The sequence below is a fragment of the Mirounga angustirostris genome, unplaced genomic scaffold (assembly GCF_029215605.1).
Source record: "Mirounga angustirostris isolate CCGP_5_RB_7025 unplaced genomic scaffold, mMirAng1.0.hap1 SCAF_13, whole genome shotgun sequence".
Taxonomy (NCBI): Eukaryota; Metazoa; Chordata; class Mammalia; order Carnivora; family Phocidae; genus Mirounga; species Mirounga angustirostris.
Window position 1 is genome coordinate 78,010,695 of NW_026991721.1, and position 24,329 is coordinate 78,035,023.

The 24,329-nt window shown below is 36.4% G+C and overlaps 1 protein-coding gene and 1 pseudogene across 12 annotated transcripts in view; both read left to right on the forward strand.

The window, feature by feature from the left end:
- CNTN5 (contactin 5) overlaps positions 1 to 24,329 on the forward strand; it is a 1,392,146-nt gene that overhangs the window by 1,054,073 nt on the left and 313,744 nt on the right. For all 12 annotated transcript variants that reach the window (XM_064577192.1, XM_064577190.1, XM_064577193.1 and 9 more), the window contains 3 exons: positions 14,913 to 15,049; positions 17,066 to 17,195; positions 19,243 to 19,393. In XM_064577192.1, the coding sequence (XP_064433262.1) occupies positions 14,913 to 15,049; positions 17,066 to 17,195; positions 19,243 to 19,393 (418 nt within the window). The remainder of the gene's footprint in view (positions 1 to 14,912; positions 15,050 to 17,065; positions 17,196 to 19,242; positions 19,394 to 24,329) is intronic.
- Positions 7,529 to 8,780, forward strand: LOC123857903 (ADP-ribosylation factor-like protein 2-binding protein; annotated as a pseudogene).

Sequence of the window (24,329 nt, forward strand, 5' to 3'; positions counted from 1 at the left end):
GGGAAGGTATCTGGAAGAATTTGGCCTTTCACTGTAGCCTATATTTAGGGTGGTTTTCTACTCTGCTCCTGATTTTGCCTGGATAGTCCCAGTTTATGTCCTTACCACTGGGACAATTACAACAAGCTTTATTTCACTTCAAGAAGTATCTTGATTATTACGTATTCACCCAATTTGTACTTTTAAACCTGTTGCCTTTGACATAAGAGCCTTTCTCCTCACCCATCAAACTCTGTAGAAAGGAGAAAGAATCTTGGCTAACATTTCCACTTGACTGGCAGTTGATACAGAATAGCATGATACATGAATATTCCACCATACCCACAGTTTGTATTTGGAATGTTCTCCTTTCAGGAGAATGGATTTCTGTTGGAAGCTCTATAACCTGAGCTTCACCTATTGGAATAAGTAGAGGTGGACACTTTTTACCCGAAATGGTCAATATTCACAGAGTACTGAAAACATATGGTTTTTCCTGTGGCTCACTTTCTTTTGGAAAGTGTAACCACGGGAATATTTTACATGTTCAGTTAGATGTTAGATTCAATGGATGAACCAAGGTTCCAAGGCAACCTTTCAACCTTTCTAGTCTCATTTTTTTTTTTTTTTTGGTCAACTCATTACAAAATAAGTGCTAATATAGGTGGTAGGCATAAATTTAAACCACATATTTTATTATTTATAATTCAGAATCTATATTATAAGCATAATGCAACAAATGACACAACATACAGAAGGCCATGGTAGTAAAATAATAAAAATTAAGGTAAACTTCCATGTCTTATTTTTTTATTTTTAAAAATAATTTTATTTATATTTTTTTCTTTTTTAAATTTTATTATGTTATGTTAGTCACCATACAATACATCATTACTTTTTGATGTGGTGATCCACGATCCATTGTGTTCGTATAACACCCAGTGCTCCATGTAGTACATGCCCTCCTCAATACCCATCACCTGGCTAACCAATCCCCCCTACCCCCTCCCCTCTAAAACCCTGTTTGTTTGTCAGAGTCCATAGTCTCTCATGGTTCATCTCTCCCTCCAATTCCCACCCCCACCTTCATTTTTCCCTTCCTTCTCCACTGTCCTCCATGCTATTCCTTATGTTCCACAAATAAGTGAAACCATATAATTGACTTTCTCTGCTTGACTTATTTCATTTAGCATAATCTCCTCCAGTCCCATCCATGTTGATGTAAAAGTTGGGCATTCATCCTTTTTGATGGCTGAGTAATATTCCATTGTATATATGGACCACATCTTCATTATCCATTCATCTGTTGAAGGGCATCTCAGCTCTTTCCAGAGTGTGGCTATTGCAGACACTGCTGCTATGAACATTAGGGTGCATATGTCCCTTCTTTTCACTACATCTGTGTCTTTGGGGTAAATACCCAGGAGTGCAATTGCTGGGTCATAGGGTAGCTCTATTTTTAAATTTTTGAGGAACCTCCACACTGTTTTCCAAAGTGGCTGTACCAACTTGCATTCCCATCAACCGTGTAAGAGCGTTCCCTTTTCTCCACAACCTCTCCAACATTTGTTGTTACTTTCCCTGTCCATTTTTGCCATTCTAACTGGTGTAAGGTGGCATCTCAATGTGGTTTTGATTTGAATTTCCCTGATGGCTAATGATGATGAACATTTTTTCATGTGTCTGTTAGCCATTTGTACGTCTTCTTCAGAGAAGTGTCTTTTCATATCTTCTGCCCATTTTTTGACTTGAAAATTTGTGTTTTGGGTGTTGAGTTTGAGAAGTTCTTTATAGATCTTGGACACCAGCCCTTTATCTGTAGTGCATTTGCAAATATCTTCTCCCATTCTGTGGGTTGCCTCTTCGTTTTGTTGACTGTTTCCTTTGCTGTGCAGAAGCTTTTTATCTTGATGAAGTCCCAAAAGTTCATTTTTGCTTTTGTTTCACTAGCTTTTGGAGATGTATCATGAAAGAAGTTGCTGTGGCCGATGTCAAAGAGGTTACTGCCTATGTTCTCCTCTAGAGAATTAAGGATTCCAAATTCCTCTAGGATTTTGAAGGATTCCTGTCTCACATTGAGGTCTTTCATCCATTTTGAGTTTATCCTTGTGTATGGTGCTAGAGAATGGTCGAGTTTTATTCTTCTGCATGTGGCTGTCCAATTTTCCCAGCACCATTTATTGAAGAGACTGTCTTTTTTCCTGCTTTGTCAAAGATTATTTGACCATAGAGTTGAGGGTCCATATCTGGGTTCTCTATTCTGTTCCATTGGTCTATGTGTCTGTTTTTGTGCCTGTACCATGCTGTCTTGGTGATCACAGCTTTGTAATATAGCTTGAAATTGGGCAATGTGATGTCCCCAGCTTTGTTTTTATTTTTCAACATTTCCTTGGCGATTCGGGGTCTTTTCTGATTCCATACAAATTTTAGGATTGTTTGTTCCAGCACTTTGAAAAATGTCATTGGAATTTTGATCGGGATGGCATTGAAGGTATAGATTGCTCTGGGTAGCATAGACATTTTAACAATATTTATTCTTCCGATCCATGATCATGGAATATTTTCCCATCTTTTTGTGTCTTCTTCAATTTCTTTCATGAGTGTTCTGTAGTTCCTAGAGTATAGATCCTTTACCTCTTCGGTTAGGTTTATTCCGAGGTATCTTATGGCTTTGGTGCTATTGTAAATGGAATCATTTCTCTAATTTCTCTTTCTACAGTTGCATTGTTAGTGTATAAGAAAGCAACTGATTTCTGTGCATTGATTTTGTATCCTGCCACATTACTGAATTGCTGTATGAGTTCTAGTAATTTGGGGGTGGAGTCTTTCGGGTTTTCCACATAAAGTATCATGTCGTCTGTGAAAAGAGAGAGTTTGACTTCTTCTTTGCCAATTTGAATACCTTTTATTTCTTTTTGTTGTCTGATTGCTGTTGCTAGGACTTCTAGTACTATGTTGAACAATAGTGGTGAGAGTGGGCATCTTTGACGTGTTCCTGATCTTAAGGGAAAGGCTCTCAGCTTTTCCCCACTGAGGATGATATTTGCTGTGGGGTTTTCATAGATGCATTTTATGAACTTGAGGAATGTTGCCCCTATCCCTATACTCTGAAGCGTTTTAATCAGGAAAGGATGTTGTATTTTGTCAAATGCTTTTTCTGCATCAATTGAGAGGACCATATGGTTCTTCTCCCTCCTCTTATTAATGTGTTCTATCACATTGATTGATTTGCGAATGTTGAACCACCCTTGCATCCCGGGGATAAATCCCACTTGGTCATGGTGGATGATCCTTTAATGTATTGTTGTATCCTATTAGCTAGGATTTTGTTGAAGAACTTGGAATCCATATTCATCAGGGATATTGGTCTGAAATTCTCCTTTTTGATGGGGTCTTTGCCTGGTTTGGGGATTAAGGTAATGCTGGCCTCATAGAATGAGTTTGGAAGTTTTCCTTCTGTTTCTATTTTTTGAAACAGCTTCAGGAGAATAGGTATTATTTCTTCTTTGAATGTTTGGTAGAATTCCCATGGAATCCATCAAGCCTTGGACTCTTGTTTTTTGGGAGGTTTTTGATCACTGCTTCAATCTCGTTACTGGTTATTGGCCTATTCAGGTTGTTAATTTCTTCCTGTTTCAGTCTTGGCAGCTTATAGGCTTCCAGCAAGGCATCCATTTCATCCAGATTGCTCAGTTTATTGGCATATAGTTGTTGATAACAATTTCTAATAATTGTTTCAATTTCCTTTGTGTTAGTCGTGATCTCTCCCCTTTCATTCATAATTTTACTAATTTGGGTCCTTTCTCTTTTCTTTTGGATAAGTCTGGCCAGTGGTTTATCAATCTTATTAATTCTTTCAAAGAACCAACTTCTAGTTTTGTTGATCTGATCTACTGTGTTTCTGGTTTCTAATTCATTGATCTCTGCTCTAATTTTATTTATTTCTCTTCTAATGCGTGGCTTAGGCATCGTTTGTTGCTTTTTCTCTAGTTCTTTAAGGTGTAGAGTTAGTTGGTGAATTCAGGATATTTCTATTTTTTTGAGTGAGGCTGGGATGGCTATGTATTTCCCACTTAAGACTGCCTTTGCAGTATCCCATAGGTTTTGGACCAATGTGTTTTCATCCTCATTGATTTCCATGAATTGTTTAAGTTCTTCTTTGATTTCCTGGTTGACCCAAACATTCTTGAGCACAATGGTCTTTAGCTTCCAAGTGCTTGAATTTCTGCCAAATTTTTTCTTGTGATTGAGTTCCAGTTTTAAAGCATTGTGGTCTGAGAATATGCAGGAAGTAATCTCAATCTTTTGGTGTCAGTTGAGACCTGATTTGTGACCCAGTATGTGGTCTATTCTGTGCTCGAGAAGAATGAGTATTCTGTTGTTTTAGGATGGAATGTTCTATATATATCTGAGGTCCATCTGATCCAGTGTATCATTCAAAGCTCTTGTTTCCTTACTGATTTTCTGCTTAGATGATCTGTCCATTGCTGAGAGTGGAGTATTGAGGTCTCCTACAATTAACATATGTTATCAATATGACTCTTTATTTTGGTTAACAGTTGGCTTGTGTAGATGGCTGCTCCCATGTTGGGAGCATAGATATTTACAATTGTTAGATCTTCTTGTTGGATAGACCCTTTAAGAATGATATAGTGGCCTTCTATGTCTCTAATTACAGACTTTAGTTCAACATCTAATTTGTCTGATATAAGAATTGCTACCCCAGCTTTCTTTTGAGGTCCTCTGGCATGGAAGATAGATCTCCATCCCTTCACTTTTAGTCTGGATGTATCTTTAGGTTCAAAATGAGTCTCTTGTAGACAGCATATGAATGGGTCCTGTCTTTTTATCCAATCTGCAACCCTGTGCCATTTTATGGGAGCATTTAAGCCATTCACATTGAGAGTGATTATTGAAAGATATGAATTATTTGTCATCATGTTGCCTGTGAAGACATTGTTTTTATAGATTGTCCCTGTAAATTTCTGTTGTAGATCACTCTTGGGGTCTTTCTCCTTTTATAGAACCCCTCTTAATATTTCTTGCAGAGCTGGCTTAGTAGTCACATATTCTTTCAGTTTCTGCTGGTCTTGGAAGTTCTGCATCTCTCCATCCATTCTAAATGACAGCCTTGCTGGATAAAGTATTCTTGGCAGCATGTTCTTCTCGTTTAGTACCCTGAATATGTCTTGCCAGGCCTTTCTGGCTTGCCAGGTCTCTGTGGATAGGTCTGATGTTATCCTGATGTTCCTCCCTCTGTACATAAAGAATCTCTTCCCCCTTACTGCCCTTAAGATGGTTTCCTTGGTTCTAAGATTTGCGAGTTTTACTATTACATGCTGGGGTGTTGGCCTGTTTTCCTTGATCTTGGGAGGGGTCCTCTCTGCCTCTAGGATGTGAATGTTTGTTTCATTCTCCAGTTTAGGGAAGTTCTCAGCTACGATTTGCTCAAATACATCTTCTAGTCCTCTCTCTCTCTCCACTCCCTCCGGGATTCCAATTATTCTGACATCACAACGCTTCATGGTGTCACTTATTTCTCTGATTCTATTTTCATGGATTCTGAGTTGTTTTTCCCTGGCTTCCTCTTTTTCCTTTTTATCTATTATATTGTCTTCCAGGTCGCTTATTCGTTCTTCTGCCTCATTTACCCTAGCTGTTAGATTACCTAGATTGGATTGGATCTCATTGATAGCATTTTTAAGTTCTGCCAATTCAGCTTTCATTTCTGCCCTCAGAGACTCTATGTTGCCATTAATTGATTTCTCCATTTTAGCTATTCTCTTCACAATTGATAGCCTGAACTCCATCTCCAACATCTTGGTTATATCTACATCCAGTTGTAAATCGGTGGCATAAGTAATAATCTCTGAGTCTTTTCTATTTTGGGGGTTGCTCCTCCTAGTCATTCTGTTGATGGGTGGTTAAGGGAATGTATAGAGTCCAAATTATTGACCAGAACCCAAGCAAGATGCTCCTGTTTTTTAGGGACCTTAGGGTTGCTGGCCTCTTGTTTTCCCAGCCTGTCTTCTGGGGGAGGGGCCTGCCATGCTGTTACTCAGGCAACCCTGTTTGGGCAGAGTTGCCCTGCCCCTCTGTGGTGGGGGATGGGCTCAGTGGGAATCAGTTTTTTGGGGCTTTTGTTCTCTGGTGGCTTTCTGCATCTCTTCTGAGAGTCAGACCAGAAGAGACCATTTCCAACCCTCTGCCTCAGAGCAGAGAGACCGCAGTCTGTTCTTCAGTGAGCTCTCCAGGCTACACTGTCTCGGTTTCTGTCCGTGCTGCTATAAACTGCAGTGTCCTGGGTTGTGCGCCCCTCTGCAGAGCTTCCAGTCCTGCCTCCAGGTCAGGGCACGTCTCTGCCCTTTGTGCTTCTAAAACCGCCAGCCGCTCCCAGTTCGCACGTGCGACCCTGCCGCTCCAGGTTTCTGCCCCGGTGGCTGCCCTAAAGTTCTTTCCCTGCCACTACTGGTCTGTGAGTCTGTGCCCCGTCCCCAGCGAGGGAGGCTGTCGCTCACTGGTCATGTAGGATCCCCATGGCCAGGCTCCCTCCGGCTGCCGTTTATCCTCCGATATCTGCCCATGGAATCACAGCTCCCTGCTTCGTACCTCGAAACCAACTGCCCATGATATTCTGTTTGTAGAGATCCAGATCTTCTTACATCTCAGGCTGATTTTGTGGGTGCTCAGAGTGGTCTGGTAGATAACCAGCTCAATTCCAGATACCAGTTGAAATAGGGTCCCCTACTCCTCTGCCATTTTTTTCAAAATAAAAAAATCCTTACATGTCTTATTTGACCAATACATTTGAATAACAATACTTATGAAAAGGAAAACAAAATCAAATTAGCAAAAAAAAATTTAGGGGCACCTGGGTGGCTCAGTTGGTTAAACCTCTGAATCTTGATTTCAGCTCAGGTCTTGATCTCAGGGTCCAGAGATCAAGCAACAAGGGACGTGGAGCTCCACATTCCATGGGGAGTCTGCTTCTCTCCCAATCTCTCTCCCTCTCCCTTTGCCCCTTGCCCTGGATCACGGGCGCATGCACACGTTCTCTCTCAAATAAATAAATCTTAAAAAAAAAACACAAAATTTTAGTAATAATTGAAACTTAGAAAAACTGCATATTTATTCTATTAAATAGTCTTTTGTTCAAAATATAGGGTAGTTTTTTTTTTTTTTTAAGATTTTATTTATTTACTTACCTGAGAGACAGTGAGAGAGCACAAAGCCAGGGGAGCAGCAGAGGGAGAGGCAGAGGCAGAGGGAGAAGTAGAAGCAGGCTCCCCATTGAGCAAGGACCCCAATGCAGGGCTGGATTTCAGGACTCTGGAATGATGACTTAAGCTGAAGGCAGACACTTAAACACCTGAGCCATCCAGGTGCCCCATATGGTAGTTTTTTAGGTGAAATAATGTTTTTTATTATTTCTGCCCCTTCTAGTTTCTGATGATTAATCAAAGACTTCATTTTAACTAGTCACACAAAAATTTTAGTCTTTATATTTCCAATATAAACTGAATGTTGCTAGTTAAAGTTCTCAATATAAATGAAAAGAAAAAATGAGAAACAAACGAAGAAAGAAGTAAGGAGGTAAGAAGGAAAGAAGGAAGGAAGGAAGCTCAAACAATTTTAAGCAATTTTATATATAAGGAGCTCTCAACAGGAGGTACTTTGTGTCAGAAAAATATTTTATAAAGATGCGTGATCTCTGAGTTTAAATATATATTATGTGCCCCACCAACTAGTAATTTGTCACCCTGTAGAGTAAGGACACTGTCACTATGATCATTGAAATGTTTGTATTGACAGTTTAGATTAGAAATATAACAGTATTAAAATATACCTGTAAGCAAGATGCTTAAAAGAAAATTACATTGCATTGTACTAAATATCCAGTAAGGAACACTGTTTTATTTTCATTTATTTTCATTTCATGGTAGCTTTATAGGTTTCCTTATTTTTGTAAAATCTCTGGAGAGCACCCTCACAAATTTTAATGCCTGCCAATGTCTGCAATTTGATTATATGCTTTTCCAAGACAAAAACTGTTTTTGTTTGTTTTGTTATTTATCTTATCTTTCCCATCACTAAGCACTATGTCCAGCACACAGTGGATAATTTTTACAACTCCATGCTATTATAAGAATTGATGCTTAGATATACACACCATTCTTCAAGGTACACTGTAAAGAACAGATGCCAGTTGGGTAACTGACAACGCACTCACAGTGCCAGCAACAGGGAGCCTGAGGTCCCCAGGTGTCTGTGGAGCACCAAGAAGGCTGGGCCGCGGGTGCAGTAGGAGGCTGAGAGGCCTGTTTGCCCTGCAGGTGAATGCAGAGGCCCTGGCAGTGAGGGACCCCTTAGAGGAAGAGAGCCTCTCACTGTCCTCTTCTGCCTCTGACCCAGCATGTGATGCTGTGGTTGGATATTTAGAGGACATTATCATGGATGATGGACGAGTTCCAATTGTTTCAAATTTCACAGTCTCATACTACCAGGAGTTTGAAGACAGAAAATAATAGAATCACCTATATGCCTATTTTTAAACAAATCTATTTCTTTGGTTGAGGAACAGCTACCGGAGTGGATTCTTGGATTTAACATGGCGGCTTTCTCAAGTTTACAGCACCATAAAGATGAAGTGGCTGACATACGCGATATGCTGCTCACACTTACGGAATTTCTAAAAAGCTTTAAAAGAAGGAAAGGGATTGGATTTAAGCGACTGTTTAGTGGTGGCTTTGTTGTGTAAATCATCTTCTATAACAATTTCCCAGAAAGATCTGCAGCCCTAAGTCCCACCTCCAGGCAATGAGATCTTCTTCCTCATCTTCCTCAGTGTTGCCCAATAGACTGGGAGAGGTTTTGGCTAATGTGACAGAAGAGTTACATATTGGAAAGACTGTCTTTATTCTGCAATTCTTTACTAATGTTAAGTATTGATGGGTCAAAAGACAATCACCTGACCCACCTGAGACCTATTTCTCCTGAAGCACCTTCTTATGTTCAGTAACCCTAGTCCTCCTCCCTGAGTAGATGCCTTTCTCAGAGTCCTCTGAGTCAGGCTCCTCTGGAACAACCCCAAGTCCAGCAATCCACCCACCTGCCCCAGTATGCAGTGTTGGTGTGTCACTTTTTGGAAGAACTCACCATCTCCAACTGTCTTTGGCCCAGCAGGCTCTGCATGTCCCCACCTGGCTTTTTGTGCACTCACAGCTTTCAGTTTCAGTCTTGCAGCCTCAAAGGTGTTTTTGACTATTTGGGAGATTTATCAAGGGTGTTACTCAAGCCAGCTGCCCGTCTTGAGATTTCTGAAGCATCTTCTATCACAGCCAGTCTTGGCTCTAGGAGTCAACTGAGAGAGCTGTCCTTTGCCTAAAGCTATGCATGAAAATCAATTCCTAGTCTTTTATTTGTAGTCCTTGAATTACTGTCTCCTGCTGGTCTTGTAGTAGTCCCACTGTTTCTATAATTCTCTTTTAAGAATTTTTGGAGGGTGCCTGGGTGGCACAGTTGATTAAGCCACCGACTCTTGATTTTAGTTCAGGTTATCATTTCAGGGATGAGATTAAGCCCCATGTTGGGATCCACCCTGAACGTGGAGTCTGCTTAAGATTCTCTCTTTCCTCCCTCTGCCTCTCCTCACTCATGTCTCTCTCAAAAAAAAAAAAAAAAATTATTATTATTATTATTATTATTAATTTTAAAAAAGAATTTTTGGAGAAAATATTTTTATAGATGAATAATCAGGCTAACCTAGCAGATATAATCTTGGAATTTCCATGATTACTCACTAAAGATCAGAGTATTATGTTCTGTGTGCTTTTTAGCTGTTAGTACTATGAAAGCAAAAATGCTTTCTATGTTGGTGTTTCTATTTTACTGGGACCCATGAATGTATTCATATGCTGGACTAAAAGCATAGTCCAGAATAAAAGCTATCCCTTTCTTATAGTATGCTGTGTTTCCGCAGGTTTGCTAAAACCCTTTCTGTTTAAGTCAGTGCATTAGGTTTTCTGTTGGGATAGGGTCTCTGCAGTTCCTTCATCCTGTCAAAATCTTCCTACCAAGATGGTGTTCCACTGGTCTAGCTCAGCACTAGTAGGAGAGAACAAACAGCTTTACTGTTCATCTGTCTACTTTGATTTAGTACCATGTTTGACAGAATATTATTGACAGAAAACATGGATATCACAAATCTAAAAAGAAGAAAAAATGTAATAGTTCAATTCCCAATGTGTAATATATATATTACATATATTACATATTTATATATGTAAAAATAAGTCTCTGTACTGTCATTTCACTTGGCTCTTATAGTTTAAAGGATGAGCTATAGGATCTGTGTGTTTCTGTACTGATGTGCTATTAAATACTTTTGTACCATGAAAAATAAATAAAGAAGTGAAAATGAGGAGAGATTGAGGGACTAATGAAGGGAACAAATAGTTGCCAGGAACTTATTTCAGACACTACTGCAACTACTAGGTACTTTACATGCATTAACTTACAGTAACTCTTAGAAATTAGTATTCCTGCTTGACAGATGGGGAAACCAAGGCCTAGAAAGGTTAAGAAGTTTATTACTACAAGATAATAGTAAGCTGTAAAACCAGATTCCAACTTAGAACTGGCAAAAACACCAGAATTTGATCTCCAACTATAAGATATTACCTCTCAGTGAAATATTGAGGAGCTGAGATCAGGCATGGGATAAGAATGGAGGGAGAGTACTTAATTCCTGTTTGCTCATCTTTTATTAATATTAGAGAAAAATGAAAATCCTCACCATTAGTTCTCATTCTCTGTTTTTCTTTTCTCCAGAGTTGTGTTTTTCTATATTAGGCATGATTTGAAAAGTATTTTAGCTGCTAGGGCACCTGAGTGGCTCAGTTGGTTAAGTGTCTGACTTTGCCTCAGATTGTTATCTCAGGGTCCTGGGATCGAGCCCCATGTCAGGCTGCTCCCCACTCAGCAGGGAGTCTGCTTGTTCCTCTACCCCCCTTCCTTGCTCTCTCTCTCTCTCTCAAATAAGTAAATAAAATCTTTTAAAAAATATTTTAGCCACTAAAATACACTAAATATTTACCATATAAGATAATACAAAATTGTATATTCCTGATTGAAAATTACATACACAAAGAAAATGTTTTCAGTCCTAGTTCTTTGGACAATGTATCTCACCTTGAGTTTTGTTGTCATAACAATATATTCACAGTTGATAGAAAAATGAAGCAATAGATTGAGGAGGTAAAGTAACCAGTATTTATAACCATTATATCATCATAGTAGCCCATTGAAATAGGAATTACCATGTATGGCTTACAGATGAGACTCATTAAACTCATTAAAGTAACTCATTCATGATCACATATTAGAGCAAGGTCAGGGTAGCATTGGATTTGAACCTACATTTACCCCCAACTGTATAATCTTTCCAGTATACCATGTTACGCCTCACTGGCCCACAGCTGAAAGTCCTAATATTAAAAATGATCTGTGTGGTTAAATATGTTGACTCTTCAACACTTAAAAGTACAGGAGCAATGAAGGAGGCCAATAACAATTAGCATTTATCAATAGGGGTTTTGAGAATTTCTAATGATAAGAGATAATAAGCAAGAGTTACTTTATGCACATCTGCTTAATGTTTTTAAAAATGTAACCTGGAGACTGATCTGAAGCTCAAATGAATTGCATAAATAGTTGTCAATATGCACTGCATCTGGTGAGAATGTAACAGCGTCTGGGTTTAAAGTGTCATTCTTTTACCCCCAGAAATAGATGGCCTAACAAAAGATAGATCAAGAAGTTACTAGTTTTTTGTTTGTTTAATTCTAGAGGCAGTATAATAGGCCATTTTTATTTGTCGAATTGTTGGTAGAGTGAATTTGAGTATTTCTGCATGTCTGTCTCATCTACTAGATTTTCAGCTGACAGCAAACACACATTATAACATATTGATATCCTCAGTGTTAAGCATTGTGCCAATAGTGGTGTCCAATAAATGTGTGAAGAAGAAAAGGAAGCAGAAATTATTTCTTTTTAATTTCACTCATCAATTGGTGACAAATTTATTCTGGGATCAGGACTCCAAATTAGGCCAATTTTATAGAGTAATCCAAAATATCTTTGAAGAAATGTTATTTTGATTTCTAATTTTTTTATTTCCTAGATGACACAATCTATTTTTATTTTAATAATTTTTTCTTTCCTAATTTTTCATTTTAGTAACTTTTTAAGATCTCTTTTCAATTTCTTTTTAACTCCCATTAACTGCATCTACCAGCATGAGTTATAGTACATTAAGAGACATATCAAATATAACTAACCTAAAATAAAAACATAAAAATATACATATATAACTAACCAATATCCTATAATTAATTTTATATGTGGGTCAGTGTTTTGTCTAAAATAAATGTATATGTCATGCCAACTTTGCTCTTGAGGATATTGCTATCTAGATGGAGTGTCAAACTATAAACAACTAAAAGATCCAATAACAGTTTAAGTCAGCAACAGCAGTAACAAGCTACCATGGTGATTATTTTCCAAGTGACTAAGAACTAAACATGTCCAAAGAAGGTGAAATGACCCCCTTTTGAGTTTAGAGTTAATAAACCTTAAATAATTTAGACTAAACCTAGAATTATTAGTAGAACTAAAAGAGACAAAGAAGAGAAGTAGAACATTCCACATGAATTTAAAAATTTGAAGAAGATACAGGGTGTGCTGGGAAGATAGCACACCTGTATACTTGGATTACAAGGGTCATGAGTAGTATGAAATAAACTGGCAAAGTAGACTAGGAAAGTATACTGAAAATCCTAATGAGAAAGTAGAGTTTAATATTGCTTTTGTATCTTACCATTCCTATCAGTATTTTTTAACATATATGACAGGTAATTATAAAGGGAATGATTTTAGAAGCCAGGCACGAAAGTCAGTATTAATATTTGAAGCTTACCATGGTAAGATTTTTTGCTTGACAACTCCGAGGCTTGAAGTTGAATCACAGAGTGTGTTCAAAGGCCTACAAATTCTATGTCAGAGTAAGGCTCCTTAAAGACCAGACTATATTGCCTAGAAGACCAATGGGCTACTGAAAACAAAATTCCCATTTAGAGACCAGTAGAAGGCAAAACACATTATGAATGCAATAAATGCTTCCAACTCATTTTTTAATCTGCTGGAGTGGAATGAGAGAATTGTATGCTGCCTGAAGTCAGAAATATCTGACTTTGGAAGTGGTTACCATACCTTATTAACTGTTTGACCTTGGGTGAATTTTTTTAACCTCTCTGAATCAAAGTTTCCTGATTCATACAGTTAAATATATTTATTTTCAGGGTCAATGTTACAGGGATTAATTGATAATGTAGTTCAGTGCCTAAGATTAGAATTTAATAAATGAGAGTTCTTTTTCTCTTGCTCCTTCTCCTGCCTTCTAAACTGGTTAGGTTTTGGGCATCTGTTGTCCCTTTAGACCCACTATTACAGTATTCATGTGCAATTACCTTCAGTACATCTTCTTTCCTTTCTTGTGCTGTCATATCCTGTGGCACTGACTTTAGATTTCCTCTACCACACTGTAAAATCCTAAAAAAAGTGTAAGACATAGATGCTCCTATATCCCTAATAACCTCTAGGACTAAGAAAGGACTAAATAGTATGAGGTGAACGAATCAATGATCAAAGTCCTCACTATCACAAAGTAAAATGTTACTGGTTTATGCCAAAAAAAAGTTGCTAAAGAGAAACAATTCATTCAGTTCAATATTTTCTCATAGTTACTGTTCTAGTTGTTTCAAACAGAGTATTTGTAGACAGTCACTTGTTTTTAAATATTTTTATTTTAAAAATTACTCAATAAAGACACTACTCTGTATCTGACAGATTTTAAACAATTACATTATCTCTTTCTTGATTAAGTAATTTTCCTCTTGTAAGTTTGAAAATATTTTAAAAAGTTTTTGGGGGCACCTGGGTGGCCCAGATGGTTAAATGTCTGCCTTCAGTTCGGGTCATGATCCTGGGGTCCTGGGATCCAGCCACACGTTGGGCTCCCTGCTCAGCGGAGAGCCTGCTTCTCCCTCTCCCTCTGCCTGCCACTCCCCCTGCTTGTGCGCTCTCTGTCTCTCTCTCTCTGCCAAATAAATAAATAAAATCTTTTTAAAAAATAAAAATAGGGTGCCTGGGTGGCTCAGTTGGTTAAGCGACTGCCTTTGGCTCAGGTCATGATCCTGGAGTCCCTGGATCGAGTCCCGCATCGGGCTCCCTGCTCAGCGGGGAGTCTGCTTCTCCCTCTGACCCTCCTCCCTCTCATGCTCTCTGTCTCTCATTCTCTCTCTCGCAAATAAATAAAATCTTAAAAAAATAAAAATAAATAAAAATTAAAAATAAAAATAAATAAAAAGTTTTTGGAGAATGCTAGTAAATATAGAAAAATTTTACACCAAGTGAAATTTGAATTTACAAATTATTTTTCCTATGCCATTCAGGTTCTTTTAGGAAAAACAAAAATAAAAAAGCAAAGCAGTTATTCAGTAAATAGACATGTTGTATTTTTCAGTTTGTGCTAACGCTGCCCCAATACCTGGAAAAAATTATGTCTCAAAGTACCTGATTTCCTACTGAACAAGGTCTGATATCTTGAGGATACTGTAGCCACAGCATAAACTGGGTAAAACAGTAAGATATACTTGATCTAGCTTACAAAGTGTTTTAAATCGTCAAAATATTGTCATTGCTCTATCTTTTTACATAGAGTTCTGTGTGAAATGCAATGTGCTTCTTCCAAATACCTACAATTATGAGAATTGATCATTTTCTTTTAATGCAAGGAATACTTCCATATGAATTTTGAATTTGGTAATGTGTTTGAAAAATGAAATCACCTTTCTTTAATGCTTAAACTCTTATAGCTTATCCACACTGGGTGGAAAAACTGAATGACACTCAGCTGGACAGTGGGAGCCCTCTCCGATGGGAATGTAAGGCTACTGGAAAACCCCGACCCACATACCGTTGGCTGAAGAATGGGGTGCCTCTTTTGCCTCAGGTACTATTGGTAACTGCTAACCTTTTCTTGTGTAATTTTAACAGGATTTCACACAGGACAAACTATCCTCCTTTTGTCTTATGGAAAGTCATTTCTTATTACACCTTCTAATGTATTTGAAGTGAGAACTATAATAGACATAAAATAAAATTCTTTTTAATTACCTCATTACTTTTTTGAGTAATACATTGTTTCTTTAAATTTTATTCAATCCTATAAATTCATAGGAAAATATCAATCATTATCAGATTCATGGCTATTTCTAACTGACTTTTAGATATCATCTAGTTTGTTGCTGTCACCTTGCAGATGGTGGAATTAAAGCCCAGGAAGTAAAGTGACTTGCCGAAGGTCACGTATCTAGTGAGAGATGAGACCATAATAGAATCCTAGCCTTCTATATCTTGGACAGGTTATTTCAATGACATCCTACTTAATAGGATTTAAAAGACTTAAATATCTTTTTAGTAAACCTATTGCATGTTTTTGAAATCAATTACTATTTAATTTTAGAATAATGGTAATAATTTTAGCTAACTCCCTTGTTGTGGCCTTTGCAGGAAGGAGGGCAAAGGGAGAATAGTTCAGTATGTATGGTCAAAATGGAGGGGTGGTATATAAAGTTGAAATTCTAAACATAAGTTCTGCCCAGGTCCTGCCACTACCAAGAGGCCTCTTGTCTGTCATTTACCTCTTTGGACTTCAATTTGCTCCTTTGTAAAATGAAGAGATTGGATAAGATCATCCCCACAGTCCCATCCAGCTCCAACATTCCATTATTCTAAAACTGGTTAGGCCCAAACAAAACACAATTACACAAAAGAAATACACAAATACAAAGAACTATAGAGCCATTAAATAAAACAGAGTATGAGAATCCTGAGACATTGGTTCATTGTCTCTTTCTCTAATTTTCTAGGGATACCAGATAAACCTTGAGAAAGGAATACACTGGTCATATTTTCTACTTTCAGCATCCAAGTAAAGTAAATCCCACTAGCAGATAATACTTCTGCAAAGTGAATAGTTTATTTTGAAAATTATGTAAAATTACTTGGCATCTCTGTTGATAGGTAAAGCACTGCTCACTAAAATTAAAAGAATGATTTGCTTGGCATTAAGTAGACAAGACACCTGGTTTGCTTAACAACATTTTAAATTTCAAATTCAATTTTGAAATGTGCTCTTGGCCTTACTTGACCTCAATTTGCACATGCTCAGTTTTGTGTTTTGTGTTTTTTTTTTTTTAGATTTTATTTATTTATTTGAGAGAGAGAGAGTGAGAGAGAGCACAGAGTGGGGTGAGGGTCAGAGGGAGAAGCAAATTCCCCACTGAGCAGGGAGCCCGATTAGGGCTCGATTCCAGGACTCCGGGATCATGGCCTGAGCCAAAGGCAGCCACTTAACCAACTAAGCCACCCAAGTGCCCTAAGTTTTCTGACTTCTGTATTAAATTTTGTCTCATAATGAAGTTAATATTTTTTGACCAATAATTTTATACAGACTCCAGTTGCAGGGCAGTTTTTTTTCTGAATTTGTTGGGAAGTGAGAAAAAGGTAAATTCCTAATTAGATTAATATTGTAAAGGGATTCTTGTTTTGACTTGGGCTATTTTTAACTTTGTCCCACTTGTCTACAGTCACAATTGTTACCAAAGGTCACATGTGAACCTCTTCTTCTTCTGTAAAATGAATTCAAATAAAAGCTTCATCTGCTGATTATACTTCACAAGCTGAGCTAGTATACCAAACAAAAGCTGCTCAGTATAAACACAAAACTGAAACTAAAACTCATAAGGATAACTACAGGAAAATACAGTTATAATATCTTTTCTGACCAAGAAATAGCTATAATTTACAAAAGACATTTTATAATGAGCAGTAAATTTGCAATGCTAAGTTGTTAAATAATGCTCAACTGCATTCATTGGAGGCTTTTTTTCCCTTGGTCTAGGAGAGAATAACTGCAAAATCTGTATGATTTTTTCACTTTCTTTATTTTTTTATTTTATTACAGAATAGGATTGAGATGGTTAATGGATTATTGATGATCCACAATGTGAATCAGTCAGATGCTGGAATGTATCAGTGTTTGGCCGAAAATAAATATGGAGTCATTTATGCGAGTGCTGAGCTGAAGATTCTAGGTATGCAATTTCTAAGTAAATAAATAGGAAAAATGTGTAGCTTCTTTTCATGCTCTAATTCTTACTATACTGAAGTTTTATGATGTGATTGTAAAAACCTATTTTATGACTTGAAAAGAAATGTTTAATATTTACCCATACAGCTCTTACCTAATGGTAGGCAAGACAATACTCCAAGGTAAAGCACCCTCTCATCATGGGATATCAACCATTATCACCCTTACATGAAAGGGAAGGCCTTTTTGAGGCTGTCCAGCTGTCTCAGAGGGTTACACCTTGATAGGACACTAGCACTTCACTGGTTAAGTACTACAACCAGTGAGTCCATCCAGTGGAATAGGCTCCCCAAATTGAGCATGTTTGGGCCACTGAAAGGATTTTACTTTTTAGCATTCTAGTTTCCTAAATTTTGGTCTGGGAAATTTGTAATACAAAGAGAGAGACTTAAGTGATCACAACTCACTGTCTCCCAAAGTGAACAGGAGCCCACTGCTTGTTCTGCACTAAAATTCTCAAAGCACAATATTAACAGAAATACCCAAGATCTCAGGAATCTGGGAACTTACCATTTACATATCAGCTAAATGTAACACATCATAAATCAACTTATTGAATTATGAATGTTTGTACTTGAAATTTCTCCACATTATAATAAACCCACCTAAAATAGATAAAGGACTCCAAATTTCCATCTCCTACAGCCTAACCAATCAAATATGAATGTACTTTCTTGTTAACTTACACCCCAATATTTCTGAGTTTAAAAGCCAATTCAGGGGCGACTGGGTGGCTCAGTAGGTTAAGCATCTGAGATCTGAGCATCAGTTCAGGTCATGATCTCAGGGTCCTGGGATCAAGCCCCTTGTCAGACTCCCCACTCAATGCGGAATCTGTTTGTCCCTCTTCCTTCCCCGACTTGTGCTCTTTCTCTCTCTTTCTCAAATAAATAAATGAATAAAATCTTAAAAAAGAAAACTAATTCAGCCTTCACCTAGTTAATAGTTTATCCAGAAATACTCTCAAATATGTCCTTTCTTATTCACTACACATATTTTCAAAATTACCTCTAATAAGTTCTGTTCCTAGTAACCAAAATCATTACCTGCAGTCACATAAAGTTCCTTCACTTTTCTTTCAATTCTTAACCCATCTCAATTATATACATATCTTTCTCATTATATACATACCTTTTAATGCTGTTGTGCCATGCACTATACTGTTGTATAATGGACATAAAATACTTATGAACTATCCATGAAGTTGTCAGATTGGTTTAAATAAATGCCTCAGATACAGTACACTTTTAAACGTATCTTTCAGGTTCTCTTTTAGATTGAAAAGTGTCTTTGTGTGTGTGTGTGTGTGTGTGTTTTTCTCTGTGTCACATGTTCTTTTAGTCCAGTATCCTGAACCCACAGCTGCCCACCAGAATTACTTGGAGAACTTCAATCAAAAGTATCTTTGTGAAAATCTAGTGTAAACAATATTAATATTAATGAGTGATCAGACCTAATTGAATAATTGCAAACAATGAAGTGAAATTTTTAATTGAAATTTAAATAATTCAATTTTTAAATGTATTTTTTAAACTACATTTAATTTTGTATAATATTAAAGTAAAATATGCATTAAGACTCACAGATAGGAAATGGATGACACAAGATTACCTTCTCTACAGGTAACCCCCATTTTTCCAAAGAAAGCCCCAGATAGACTTTCTTGGGCAACCCCTTCACCTTTTGCTCAAGGTGTTCATTAGTCTTTCACAATTAAAAGTGATAATCATAATTAAATCATGTCAATTTTTTGAAACCGTCTTTGTCTGTGAGCCCCACATTATATGAAACCATTACCTGCAAACAGAAAGAGCATCCAATAAGATATTAATTAAGTATAGGTTTAAATTTTGAGGTAGTGCCTTTTACTTGTGTAGATATCCTGTGATTTTATTAGAAATGTGTCCTAAAGAGTTGCAAAATCTTGATGAATGATCCATTAGAGGTTATTGCCATTGCTTCTGGTAGAATTAATATTTTCTTTTTCATAGCTTCAGCTCCTACTTTTGCACTGAATCAACTGAAGAAAACAATAATTGTTACCAAAGGCCAAGAAGTCATCATCGAGTGCAAACCCCAAGGCTCTCCAAAACCAACCATCTCTTGGAAGAAGGGAGATAAAGCAGTGAGAGAGAATAAAAGGTTAGAGGTCTATTTCATAATTCAAACTCTTAACATCAAACTTTTTTGAAGTTGCAGGTGGTACAGAGTATACAAGAAAGAGTTTTTCAGTAATTTGAACCATATTTCATGAACAGATTAAAATATGATTTTGTCTACATAGTGATTGAAAAGCACCCAAAGTTCTATTTCACTATGGTCAGACTTCTTTGCCTACATGGTGTTTCAGCACCAATGGGAATTTCACCAGGTTATAAAGAAAGCAAACACGTTCATTAAGCTAGTTACTTTGGTTTCACTTTAAGTCTGCAGATTTGGAGATTCACAAGTTATCTATAATAATTTTTAGAGGTTGTGTCATTATTTTAAGGTTAATATTTTTAAATGATATAAGGATGGATCTTTTGGATAATCACTTATGGCAGAGTACTTTCAAGTGAGATTTGTGTCTAGGTTTGCCCTCTTTTTTTCAATCTTGTTGAGGTAAAATAATATAGGATACTTCAGTTGCCACAGGCAAATGAGAAATGTACAGAGGAATATTTATTATGTAAATATTTGGTTTTGGTAAGCAAAACCAAAGGACATCACAAGAGTACAAATGGAGAAAAATTATGAGAGAATCAAATCATGATAGGACTATGTATGCCAAGATCAAAAGCCTGTTCTCTACTAATCATTAACATACTGGTGTTGCAAATGGTGATTCAGATTTGACAAAATAATATCCTCTATTATGTTGAAATAAGGTTGCATAGGTCATTTAAGTTTTGTTTTTCATTTGACCTATAAGGATAAAGAGTTTATGCCTTATTTTATGTCTGCCTGGATCTAAGTAATCATATAGTAAAAGTTAATTTATGTCAGTATTAGGGGTCCATTTGAATAATTCTTTAGGTAATTTTGGAATATTTTGGTGAAATATTTGAAAATTTTCTTTAGAAATTTGTTTTTTCCCATCCTAATCTGAAAAACACTGATTTAAATTGCCTTCTCAGATGAGATTTACAGACTGATTGGGTTTAGTTCAGGCACAAGGATGGATGATGCCTGGAAAGGGTGATATCTGGGATTGAAAAGGGTTATACTGGGTATCTAGTTTTGAAAGATAATTTATCTTTGTTACTTGAGGCAGGAAGCAGGGCAAAATCACAAACTGTGAGATCAATGTTACATATGGTTGAATTGCATTTGGTTGAATTGCTTATAGTGGAGTTGATTTTTTTTTGGTATTGTTGCTCATAGAAATTAAAAAAAAAAAAAACCTGCCACAACACTTATTAAAGCAGAAGAAAATATTTTTTGTATAATATGATAAATAATTTAAATTGTTTGATTATCATTTTATCTGAATGAACTGAAAAATTTTATATCATCAAAATGTATTCGTCCTATTGGTGTAAGCCACTGCATCTGAAATGCATTACTTTGTGTCGTTTGTAGGTGGCATGTGAGTCTTGTCCTGTTTATTTCAGTTCACCATAGAATGTTTCTCAGCAAGTATTCAGACATCACATGATGAGTCTTTTTTTTTTTTTTTTTTTTTTTGAGAGAGAGAGAATGAGACAGAGAGACAGAGAGCATGAGAGGGAGGAGGGTCAGAGGGAGAAGCAGGCTCCCTGCAAGCAGGGAGCCCGATGTGGGACTCGATCCCGGGACGCCAGGATCATGACCTGAGCCGAAGGCAGTCGCTTAACCGACTGAGCCACCCAGGCGCCGCATCACATGATGAGTCTTAAAAATTAGGTGGCATCTCATTTGTAAAGGCAAATGTATTGAGAGAGGAACAGGATTATGAATTTTCTGTTACAACAAATATAAAGATACTAAACTTTTTTTTTTCCATAAGTTGAAAAACAGTTTGTAAATTTTCCAGTTTTGTTGATTCCTTTTCTCCTCACTTCTATCCCCTCAGGCTAGTGGGACAAATACACTGGTTTCAAATTCAGATCACTCAATTTTCCAAATGTCAAATACTTCTGGTCAAAGTGCCATTCAGGAAGGAGGCTAAAATGTGAAATATTTGTATTTTTATTTATTCAAGTAAAAGCAAGACTGGTCCACATTTAATCAGCATTTTGCCTACTCTGATCTGTATGTTTATGTTTATAAACTGCTTTAGTTTAGTAACTCCAGAAGCATTTTTATATTTAAAATCGGCAGGCACACTTGCAAAATATTGTTTTTACTAATGTACAATTTGTTACTTTATTGTGTAGTCCCAGGTTTCATGAAGAATACAATCTATTTAGATATAAAAATATTAAACACTCAAGTATTAAAATAAGAGGATAAGATGTAAATAGCAATAGAAAGAATTCCATAAAGCATTGTAAGAAGACATATGTAGATATTTGAAAAACTGTGCATTCTAAAAATATGAATGGAAACTTTAAAATTTCAAATGTACACATTATACATTCTTTAAAATAGAATACCAGTTACATATGACACCTTATTTTCTTATAGAAATTTTAGTTTACCTCTCTCTGTTATAAAGCATACCACCTAATAAGAGTTGTGAATATAAATTTAAGTGGAAAGGGAGGTATTAGAAAACTGTTAAGGTTTTGAAAAGTTTATGTCATGTATATTTCACATTAGGAATACAGATTCAAATCATGGTTTATTTTCTTGAAATACAAGTATATTTACTATTCATGTGATCTACATCAAAAGGTTCCCCACTCATCCAACCTATAATAATTGGAAAAAATGTTAAATGAATTAGTCTTGTCCTTCATTCACAATTTTCACAGTTATTTTGGATTCATTTCAAATTAAAGATTGAAAGAGCAAATGGCAATTTCCTATGTGGGCATATAGAGATGAGTATTATATTGGAGGAAAGGAGCAAAAATAATAATGTATTATAAAAGAAACATTCGAATGTGAAAAATACAGCATTTCAAAAGCGTAAAATTATGTCCAGTGCAATAGCATAAAAATGTAATGAAAGATGTTAATTGCAGAAAAATGTCATTTAATTATTTGAAAACATGTCAGAAACTCAAATTTAAAAAAAGAATTTAAACCTATGGTCAATTGCAATTTAACTCTAAACTGTAAATGCAATGTCATAACAACTGAAAATTAATAGTTAATCATTTGTTTCATCAACAAAATGCCAAAGGACATACTGACTTTTCTTTTTCTGCCAAATTTTGGTTGAATCTTTCAAATTTTGCTTTGTTTTGTTTGTTTTGGAAAGGGATCTTCTTTTTTTTTTTTCTTTTTTTGTATTTATCTGTTCTACTAAAGAAATACTTAAATCATTATCCAAAAATTTAAAATTCAGTAAATAATAACTAGAACACAATATAACTTTTAGAAGAAATCTGATTAACAAAGAAGTTGCCTACTGGGGCGCCTGGGTGGCTCAGTCCTTAAGCGGCTGCCTTTGCCTCAGGTCATGATCCCAGGGTCCTGGGATCCTGCTTCTCCCTCTCCCATTCCCCCTGGTTGTGTTCCTGCTCTCGCTATCTCTCTCTGTCAAATAAATAAAATCTTAAAAAAAAAAAAGATGCCTACTTATATATTACAAAATATTTCACTCATTTGGCCGTAAATGATACACCTAAAGTATATAAGAAAATAGGCTACAGGGGCACCTGGGTGGCTTGGTTGTTAAGCGTTTGCCTTTGGCTCAGGTCATGATCCCAGCGTTCTGGGATCGGGCCTCGCATCAGGCTCCCTGCTCGGCGGGGAGTCTGCTTCTCCCTCTCCCACTCCCCCTGCTTGTGTTCCCTCTCTCACTGTGTCTCTCTGTCAAATAAATAAATAAAATCTTAAAAAAAAAAAGAAAATAGGTTATATTAGAATTTGAGTTCTGTGTAGTTATTTCTTGTTTATATCACAGAATGTTCAATATGAACTGCTGCTCACACAGTAAAACATATTATTATTAATAATGATGACTGCTAATAATTCCATAGCAGTTATAATTTATGAAGCACTTTAACATTGTGGGTAACAGTATAACCCAATGTATAAAACAAGACTTAGTTGCACTGCTTATCCTGCAGACTATGAGGTTTCCTTATAAAATTAATTTATTTCCTTACTTACAAAGCTAGAATTCAAAAGAGTAACACATTGGGTTGTGAGAATTGGAAGAAATTTTGTAAAATACCCTGGCTAGTGTAATAAGTGCTCAATGAATGTTATTTGTGATGATGTTGATGCTGTTCATGCTGGTGGTAGTGATGGTGGTGATGATGATAGCATCATTTGAAATTTTGATTCTTTGAATACTGACATATATTTCTGTCTTTCTTTCTCCAGTAGTTAAGGGAACGGATTCTAAAGATTTAAGTTATTATCTGAGATTAAAGGAGTGATAAATATGTTATTCATTAATCTATGTCTCTAAATTGATATTCTTTGCCCATCAGAACTCCCCATCTACACTTCTCATCATTCAGGCATAGCCATTCTCATCAGCCTTACCTACTCCTAGTTCAGTATCTCTCAGATAGTTTCTGATAGCAGACTGAGCATTTACTTGTTCTGTAATCAGCATTATAGGCCAGGTACAAATAGGCGAATATATGTGGAGAGTTAATGGAAACAGAGAAACCTTTTAAAGAATGCTTTTACTCTTTCTCTTTTTCTTTTTTCTTTTCTTTTTCTTTTAAGGAAACTCCAGGTTTTGCCCCATCACTTTTAAAGATCACCAACACACATTCCTTTAGATTTCTTTATCAATCATATCTGTTTTCATAGTAAACTAATAAGCTCCAGGAGTACTAAGACGTGAAATATTCCATGGAGATTTTCTCCTCTAGTATACTTTCATTCAAAATGTTCTGCTCATCAAACTCATATTGGATTTTCACTTCAGCTCATTATTTGCATTACTTGGCCATTAACTTTTGTTAAAATATAGTCACCCAGAAGCACTCCAGCAGTGCACAAATATTAAGCCTTCATTATTACATGTTCAATTTCCTGTACT